Source organism: Lytechinus pictus, chromosome 13 (assembly GCF_037042905.1).
Source record: "Lytechinus pictus isolate F3 Inbred chromosome 13, Lp3.0, whole genome shotgun sequence".
In the NCBI taxonomy this organism is placed as follows: Eukaryota; Metazoa; Echinodermata; class Echinoidea; order Temnopleuroida; family Toxopneustidae; genus Lytechinus; species Lytechinus pictus.
Window position 1 is genome coordinate 12,131,485 of NC_087257.1, and position 10,379 is coordinate 12,141,863.

The 10,379-nt window shown below is 34.5% G+C and overlaps 1 protein-coding gene across 1 annotated transcript in view; it reads left to right on the forward strand.

Annotated features, from left to right (window-relative positions):
• The window catches only part of LOC129274007 (integrin alpha-8-like), a 35,433-nt gene extending 25,977 nt beyond the window's left edge, over positions 1-9,456 (forward strand). Inside the window, exons 22-27 of the mRNA XM_064108532.1 lie at positions 415-520; positions 1,750-1,911; positions 2,472-2,693; positions 3,715-3,816; positions 4,616-4,744; positions 5,979-9,456. Of these exons, the coding sequence (XP_063964602.1) occupies positions 415-520; positions 1,750-1,911; positions 2,472-2,693; positions 3,715-3,816; positions 4,616-4,744; positions 5,979-6,104 (847 nt within the window). The 3' untranslated portion in view covers positions 6,105-9,456. The remainder of the gene's footprint in view (positions 1-414; positions 521-1,749; positions 1,912-2,471; positions 2,694-3,714; positions 3,817-4,615; positions 4,745-5,978) is intronic.
• The last annotated feature ends 923 nt before the right edge of the window (positions 9,457-10,379 follow it).

A 10,379-nucleotide genomic window follows, 5' to 3' on the forward strand; every position in this document is an offset into this window, starting at 1 on the left:
GGAAATGTATGAGAAATGTTTCGCAGGGTAAATTTGATTTCACCCTTTCCCCTTGACACAGCGTGAAAACGAGCATTTCTGCGCAAACAGATTTCTGCGAGCTTTACAAAAATAGACAGTGCTCACTCAAGTGTAACATTCTGTCAAAACCTTTACTTTCATTGGATAGATGAGACCCAAACCTAAGATTATATGTGAAAAAATTACCCACATGTTGTATATTTTTTAATTCCCAGGGCTTTTTCAAAGTGTAAACTTTTTTTTATACACACTGTAAAGAACATGTAGAATAGCCTTCCTCAAGTTCCTCCTTGCCTCCTTCCTTTCCCTTCCACTTTTATTCCCTCTCTCTCCCTCTCTCCCTAGCTATTTTCTCTCTATTCAAGCAAATGATATCTTGTATTTTATTTCTAGGTTATCTAATCCTCAAGAGGTCATTTTCCATCCAGAGAAATATCCCCTTGATCGTAGCATCAACTCTTACGATGACATTGGGCCTGAAATCAGCCATTATTTCTCGGTAATATCTCAATCTTATGAATTTGCATACTGTTTCAGTAATGCCACAGTCACAATGGTGGAACACACGTCAAAATATCAATCTCAAGTCCCAAATGCGCGCTGTTGATTGGTTGAAAATCAAGTTGTGCATGATTTTTAGAGTTGCGATTGATTGCAACTCTTTCTTCAACGGGCCCCAGGGCGCCGTCTTACAAAGAGTTACGATTGATCTAATCAATCGTAACTCTATGGAAATCCATCCATACCATAATTTTTTCTACATAAAATTTTCATAAATGTCCTTTGCAAACAAAGGCGAACACACCAAATTGTCAAGAAAACAATGAATTTATGTAATTTACGTCATATCTAGAAAACATTTTGAACAAACATGCATTTTAAATGTTGACGTTGCTGGCCGTTCATAGTTGTGATTGATCGGATCGATCGCAACTCTTTGTAAGACCAAATCGATTACCAATGACATGCCATTTGTCAGTTTGGAGTCTGGTTCGTTGGTGTGACTATAACGCTCAAGTGCTGCAGTTTATCATTGTGACAAACTTTATGTTTTTGAAAGACATTGTGCATCCTTTCTGAAATGTCCTTTTGAGTTCTTATTTGTCATTGCACCAAGATATTTAAAGGATATTTAGGCAGAACTGTTTGATCACACAATACATAACGCAAGCAAATCTAAAATACCTGCCATAAATCTGTTATTCATGAATTGTGTCACAATATTATTGCATATCGTTTCTTGCCCATAAGAAATTGTATAGGAAAGATTTGTTGGGATTTAGAAGTCAGGCGTTATACGTTGCCGAGGCCGCGGAACAGAGGGGCAGGCCTTCAGCCCCCCCCCCCCCCCAAAAAAAGAAAAAGTACAAGCGCATAAAACGGAGTATTTTTTAATGATTAGCCCCATTCCATGACCTCTGCATTGGGCATCAGCAGAAAGATTACAAAGGAACTGCAATTATTTCAAGATCAATTATTCAGTACAATAGGTTTCCATTTCTATTATTTTCTTCCTTTCTTTTCTTCACCATACTTTTGCATGACAAATATTCATATTATTATTATCTTAGGGGGTTTTTAATCATTAAAGATCTATTGATAGTTTCTTCTTACCGACTTAGATAATCTTTTTCTATTATAACAAAAATATAATTTAAATTGGATACCATACTTTTCTATATACTCTGCATGCTAAATGGTATATCTTATCTCTATTCTCATATTCAGCTCATTAATAAAGGCCCATCGCATATCGGTCCAGCCACTGTCCATATCGAATGGCCACTATTCACGAATAATGGCAGCATTTTGCTGCTCCTCACAAAGGCTTCCATGAACAACGGTCAAATGTGCACTGTCAACACATACGTGAGCCCAGCAAAATTACCGGTAAGATTAATATGTGTGGTTGGTTATGTATGAATGGTGCACTGTGAGACTTCACATCGTGTTAAAGTGAGGTGTATATGGCGATGATTTTATTTTCTATTCTAAATCTAAGATTTTATTTAAGTATTGATTGTTATTAAATTCTCACAGGTGCATGGTTGTTTTATAATTGCCTAGTCCTGGTCCACATTTGCACCAATTAAGAAAAAATAATGAACGAGTACCCTTTTCTTATAATCGTGTTGTTAACATTTTTCACAATCTGTTCTTCTATGAAGAAGATCTACTAATCCTGATCATTGCCAAAAAAATCATACCTTTAAAAAAATATAATATATTATTTCTTTTTCAATTTTGTGTTTACTAATTATTTTTGCTACATATCCATCTTTTTTAAAGATCTGTAATGAAATCAAGAGTCATGATATTGTGTGGGTTGTTTTTACATAATTATCTTCATCACAGTTTAAATTATTTTTGTATTTACTTGATCAGTTTTTATTCGCCTTTGCGGAATTTGAAATGTTTTTTATTGTTTTTATCTAAAAATATTTGTGCAGATGCGAACGGATGTGATGTACGAAGACACAGGTTTTCATCCAGACCAATCATATTGCAGGGATGTCACCCGATCGCTTATGTCACGCCATTTGCAATGCTGCTCCCTCGGTAACTGCGCAACCATAACGTGCAGACTGGACAGCCTTCTCGCCACGAGCTCAGCGAAAGGAGATGTCGTTATTACCGTCAAATCAAGGTTATGGATGAATACGCTGATCCAGGTAATTAACTGCTAAGTTTGCTTAATTCGATGGAAGATTATAGCCCATCAAGAATTATCATTAAAAGATCATTAGTTTCTGTAATGATCTGAGGACAATTTCATCAACATTTTTAGTCTAACAAGCCAGGACCCGGCAACTTTCCATGATTTTGATTGGCTGAGAAGCACTGTTGCTAAGGCAACTGTCGGATGAAAGAGACTTTCAGATAAACCATCTGGCAGATAAAACATCACTTATTCATGAAATAATCCATTGTATTGACCAACACATACAGTGTCAGCAATGCTATTTTTAACCTTAACCTCCCAGGATATTTCATTTCATTTCAAATATATATCTACTTGTTATTATGAATTTCAGTTATTCCAATGGTTCATTACCCCCAAAGGTTCGATATTCTGAGTCATACAAACTGCACATACATTTACCAATATGTCCAGTAGTGTGAAAATGAAAAATGATATGTTGATCCGAACATTATTTTGTAGCATTACTCCAAAAGTGTGTCAATCCGTCAATAAAATATGATACACTATTCCAAAGGGCTGTTAGTCCAAAAATGAAACGAGGTTCATTAATAATAATAATAATAATAATAGTTGGATTTATAAAGCGCTTTTTGCCAGAGGATACAAAGCGCTGCTATTATTACCCCGGCTTTAGCTCGAGCTACCATCACCGGCGCTCAGAGCATGCAAGGAATTACTCCTGCCGGGTACCCATTCACCTCACCTGGGTCGAGTGCAGCACAGTGTGGATAAATTTCTTGCTGGAGGAAAATACGCCATGGCTACGATTCGAACGCACGACCCTCTGTTTCAAAGGCGAGAGTCAGAACCACTAGACCACGACGCACCCACAATATTAATATGAAAGCAGTTGATAAGTAGTTTTCATGATTCTGGCTTGCCTGCATACAACGAATGCACTTCCTACACTCCCTGGGGAGCAATTATATATAATGCTTACCTGGAAGAAACTTCAATGTTCTTTCTGCTTTTTGTAATTATTTTATCAGGAAAACATCAAAGATTTGAGGATATCATCTCGAGCCTCGGCTGTAGCCAAGGGAAGCTACTACACCATTCAATTTGATAATAATCCTGTTTCTAATTACACGGTAAGTCTCATGTTACTATAGTTGCGGTAATTATTGAGAGAGAGAGAGAGAGATGGTGATAGACTTGGAGAGAAATTGGGAATGACAGGGAGAGTGATAAAGGGTATGGGATGAAAAAAGAGATGTGGAGAGAGACGGAGACAAGATAAAAGAGTGAGATAAAACTTTGAGACATCGATGTTTACAAAGTTGCCAAAAACTGAGTTTGAAAACTCATTTCGTGATATAGATCAGATTCTTTTTTATTACCTTGTCCTTCTAAATCATGAACAGTTTTATGGAATACTGCCGAGGCAGTTAATGACTTCCCCAAGGGCTTATATTGTAAATGTATTGAACAAGTGCCACCTGACTTTACAAGTAATACAGAGGAAAACATTTGGTCAAATTATGAACCCGTTTTATGACAGTTTAACGAAATGTTACCGCATTTTTGACAATTTAATGTGTATTGTTAAAATTATAATTCTTATCACTAAAATAACAGTAGGCCTATTCGTAAATTTTACCTGATGCAATTACAAAAAAAAAACTTTTTTTTTTCCTGTCAAAATCTTACGAACAAATTTATGATGGTTCCTAGGTCTAGTAGCAATATAATAGTTGTGCAAATCAGTGTGGCATACACTTTCTCTCTCTTTCCCTCCCTCTCCTGTATGTATATGCCTGTACAAGATTATTGTTGCTGGGCTAGCGCCGTGAGCATCTTTTTTGGGTGGCGTGTGCTGTAAAACACCACCATTATTACCAATACTATTTTTCTCCCCCTTTTTCTCTTCATTTCCCCTGTCTTCATCAGATAACAACCGAAATATCGGAATATGTTGAAGAGGAGGATCAGACGATTCACATTCCCATTTGGATCTACATAGTAGCCGCATCAGTGGGACTCCTTATCGTAGTTCTTTTAGTTCTTATTTTATGGAAGGTGAGACAGGAGATGAATAAAAAGAAAAAAGAGAGGAAGAAATTCAGAGAATGTAATGGTTATAAGCCCGGTTATAAGTTGAAATGCCGTGACATCAATTGAAACACTTGTATGGAATGTAATGCACAACTTTTGTTCGTTTTGAAATAAGCATGTCTTAACGATCGGATCAAATGATTTGTTGTAATTTGAAGGGGGTGGTAAAATTGCATAAACTATAAAACATAGACAAATATGTAAAGTTTAATAAAGGAAGATAAGTATATGGTGTATGTATCTCATGGATTGACAAGCACAAATAACACTTGGATTCTTTGACTCTTACTCAATTTAGCACATACACATTCATAATAACAACATGCACACAAGTATGCATCTGCCCCACCCATCTGACATTTGAATGAAAGTTTAAATCTGGCAAATATGATCCAATATCTTTTGTTATAGATTAGTTATCTTCGAGTTTTTGTTGCACTTAAATCCATCTTTAGTGAAATAGTTGATATGGTTGAGGTACCTTTAGAAAATAAAGGCATGGTTTGCTATTGTTCAGCCTTTGCTATAAACTTAGAGACTCTGGACCATGTATATAGATTTTTCATACTTGTCATGCATCCATAGCGTGCCTAGTAGATACTCGTGTGCATATTAGTATTTTTTAATTGGAATGCCTTGCATGTAGATTTCACCTGCAAGTTTTTGAGCTTAGAATTACTTTACCAAGATTCACAGAGCACATTTTTTTAACATTATGCGGGATGGCGTGTGACTAACTAACAAACTAATCCTACAAAATAGTAGACCAATATTTTGGAGAGGGAAGCATCTAGTTAAAGACCATTATAGACCAATAAGTGACAATTGACCAAATTTTGCTGATCAAAAATTTTTATTTTTGATTTTGATTTTGTATCAATGTTGCGAACATTTAAACATTGATATATTGTCTACGTAAATTTATATAAGATTTCAATTCAAATTTATATAACTGCGACTTAAAGAAAAGTTAATCCCTAAGGCATCTGTAAAAGTTGTTTGATCAAAATTTATAACAAATATAACATTTAACAGTATGAAGATTTCTTTGTGGAGTCGTTTCATAACCTTCCTTAAAATTCTCACCAACTTTTTGCTAATTCGGTAGACCTATTAGTCGATATTGCATGTTTCTTCATCCGTTCCCTAGAGTAATGGTAGTTGTTATACCTTTTCTAACCCCTCTCCCTCTCTCTAGATCGGGTTCTTCAAGAGGAAAAAGATCACCCCGGAACAGCGGAAGAAAATAGGACACCCCGAATCATCAAGATCACAAAAGTACGAGCCCTACAGATACACGACATGTCGGTCTATCCCAAATTGATATTAATTTTGCGCACCGCCGTGTTGCAAAGTTACTCTTTGTATTTTTGTCTTTAAAAGGCTTATACCAAAAACGTTACATCTTTGAGTGCCATTTCTCGAGATGTTAATATTCATAATGATACAATAGCTTGAAATCCTTCAATTTTTTTTGTGTGACGTTGATATAGTAATATATTGCATTTGAAATATATTGGAATCTGCAATAACTTTTTCGAGTCTTTCCGAAATGGCTTCCAATTTGTTTCTACTTGCCAAATTAATGCTCATGATAATGAAATGGAATGACTGATATACTGGAAGTGAAATAATTGTGTTAAATGTAATGTATTTGAATGAAAATTCTGGTAGAATATCGGGTGAATATTTTTGGCCGAGTGTATGATACAATTCGCATTATTGTTCCTTAATAACTTTAATGGTATGGTGGTGGCGGTGAGGTTAATAATAATCATAGCTGAAGTTTTTATGTTATTGTATAATTTATAAACCTTATTGAATTTTTAAGAATATACAAAAACAGGGACCGAAAATATCCAGAATCTGACTAATTCAGATTGGCACATTTTCTGGGATTGGGTCAACTTTGGCTTGAAATTCAGGTATTCTAAAGACCAGATAAGATAAGTAATCGTCTCGAATATGGTGTCCGTATACATATTGAATAAGTTATATCCTACTTTGAAGGCGCAATAAAGATACATTTACTGACTGCTGACAATATTCAAAATCTGACTGATTTGGATTTACGCCATCTTCTTTGATCTGGTCAAATCCAAAATCGGAATATTAGAAACCCGGGGAACAGAAAGAATTGTCTTCAAAGGACTTTTTTAAAATGTACATTTGATAAGCTTTTACCTACTTTCCATGCATAAAAGAGATGCGTTCCTAATGAAAACAAGCAACAGCCTACAAATACCCAGAATCAGACTGATACAGATTTGTGCATTTCCTGGGATCGGGTCGTATTCGGTTTGGAAATCGGATACGGGACATGAGAAGAAATGGTATCCAACATGTCCAATATGGACTAAAACATCTTGTGGAAGTGTTGCATCCCCGCTTTTTTTTCTTTTGTTTCTCTCTTTGATCCATGGCATGCTTTCCTGCATGAATCGTCGCTTTAAAAAATTTAGAGTAGAAGTAATATTTGTTTCATTGTATTTGTGTTGTAGAACAAATTAATGATTTAATTAGGTTTTCTTCAATCATGAACTCAAAAGGCTATCATTCTTGGTTCATATACAGGAAGGTCCGGGTCATAGCGGACAAAACAAAATTAAAAAGTGTGCATGTTAGATGAAGAGGTTTTGCATAAATGCAAAATATTATCAAGGTTCAGGGGCGGATCCAGGATTTTGCAAAGGGGTGCATTTTCGTTCAGAAAATCAATACTTTTGCAATTGAGAACTTCCATCTGGTATTTCGCGATTTAAATATCCTTGGTTGTACAATTTATATCCTTTCACCAAATAAAATATAATATCCTTTCAACATAATCAGTAAACTGAATTGTTAAGAGAATAAATATCAAATAAATCTTCCTCCCTTATATACAATTAAAGTTTGATATGAAAGCGAAACATATTTTAAGAAACTAAACTGAAATGAAATGTTCGATTTCTAACCTTTGTCAAAGAACTTGTATCTAGATTAACTTTTTATATCTTTATAATAAAACAGGATTTTAAGCAAATTTGCTAAAATATTGCTTATCTTGCCAAATATATATATGACATGTTTTGTTTTTCACGTAGTGGGCGTAACATTTTTTTTTATCATTGATTGTATTTAATAAGATGTTTCTGAATGTCAACAATTGCTTATAAATGCACTTTTGTGAGAATTCAGTAAGCAAAGCCACCGAACTCTTTTAGAAATAAATAATGACTTAAATAATGACTTAAATAAAATGGTAACGCTTCTGGTCACATTTTATTTTTCTCACTTTTAAATTCATTTTTGGTTCCAATATTAAAGGATTATAATCACAAATTTATATTTTAATGAAATAATATTTAACAATATATATGCATCTCTCTCTCTTTCCTTTATCCTAGTATTTTAACATTATTTTAACAGATCTATGGATTATCTCGTTTTATCCGAAATTGTGTAACTACATGAAATAGTTAAGAAGAATGAAAAAATGTTCTTTTTATTCTGAAAATACATCCTCCAATTCCATTTGAGGTATGGATAGCATATCTCAAATTTCTGTTTCATAAATCGGCCTCCTAATTTCGTTATTACTTATCTTTTGAATTTGCAGTCAAAGTTCATGTTTTTGCTTGTTTAATTGAGGAATTCCTTTTTACAGGACTACCTTGGTAGATTATTACAGTTGGTAAAATTGCGTATACGTATGAATAATGATCATCGATGTTTGCCAATTGATTTATTTTAGAGTAGATTTTTGCTTCATGAATTTTGTTGAATATACAGACCTGTATTCTGAATCTGAAGTCATGTTTAATTAAAACTCTGGCTTTAAGTTGTGGCTTAGATATGGCTAGCCGATCGTGACATGAATATTTAACAGTATAGAGGTTCAATTTTTTCAGCTGAAATTATTCATAACTGCTAAACTGTCTGGGAATCATTAACAAGGTAATTGTCTTCACCATTTCACCAGCATTGAATGAGGGTAGACGACAGTCAACATAAAAAACGTATATACAACAAAATTTTGACATCTTTGGATTTTCATAATTTTAGCACATGATCCGTGGTCTAAGTTAAGCCGGATTGCGGAATACGGGTCATATTGTTTGTAATTTTTACAATTGTCAGGTGACCATACGACAGGACCAATGAAAGGGCATGTATGTAACATATCGATTGGCATGATTTGTTGTCACCATTGCCCTGCTGGGAAAAAAAATAGTTTATCAAACAAATAATGACTGTCCATGAGGGCAATAGTAAAAACTATTGCCCTGAAGTGATTTGCATCTTTCATTTTAACTTTTTATGTGGTGAAACATAACCCACTATAACTGTTTCATCGTGTACAATACTTACCCATCATTTTTTATATTACTATATACTCATAATGTGTATTATCCATCTATACTAAAATATTAATCCAAAAAATATTTGTTTAATGTTTAAAATTGGGGTGTTGGCCTTAAACGCGGGAGTCATCGCACACACTCCAACGAGGCTTACCGATTGCAATTGGCCACAGTATCCTGTAGTTAATCAACTTTAAAGTATTATGACTTTTGTACATAGAAGTGTATATATTTTCTACCGTACTTCTGATGTAAATATAACTGTTTATAATTATTGAGTGCAATAATCGTCATTTGTTATCAAAACACCAATAAAACATCCTCATAACATGAGCGGAAGACTAAGTCGTTGGTTGTTTTCATTGACTCAGGGCCTCATTCCAAGAAGCTTACCACCAATGATGTTGTCATCAGTGTTAGTAGTAGGGTTTTGCTCAGCAACTTACGGAGGATTAAAAAAACAGAGGAGATGTATTGAAAATGCACGTCAAATGCAAAGAGCAGCAAGGAAGTCTTTGTCGAAAATAGGTTAACCAAAACAACAGATCGCTCTTTGATTCTGCAAGGACAAACGACATATTTGCATTTTTTTTCGTCGCCTCTGAAACTTAATTGGGACGAAACTGCTACAGTTCCGGTGCACAATTTTCGACAAAGACCGCCCAGCCGTTCTTTGTCATTTGACGGACATTTTCAATATATTTACCCTGTTCGTAAATCAAAATCAAGGGTTCCTCGAATGGTACTACAGGCCCCGGCGTCTTACAAAGAGTTACGATTGATCCAATCAATTGTAACTCTATGAAAATCCATCAGTGTCACAATTTTTCTCTACAGGAAATTTTCAAAATGTCCTTTGCAAACAAAGGAGAACACACCAAATTGTCAAGAAATCATTGAATCCATGGATATACATTCATATATTTTTAAAAAATGAACAAACATACATTTTATATGTTGACTTTGCTGGCTTTCCATAGTTGCGATTGATCGGATCAATCGCAACTCTTTGTAAGACAGGCCCCTGATTTGAAGAAAGTCGGTATACAGCCTTTTTGTCTACTTTCAGTTTAGATATATGGTTTAATCTTATTTCGTCTAAAAAATCTATCAACATTCTGTCATTTAGCTCATTTACCATTTTGTCAAATATCTCTTAATTCTAACACCACCATGACCACGGAGTCTACATCATTTACATGGTTTAATGAACTGCTTATTTATGAACCGAATTTTCAGTTAATTAAGACAAAATA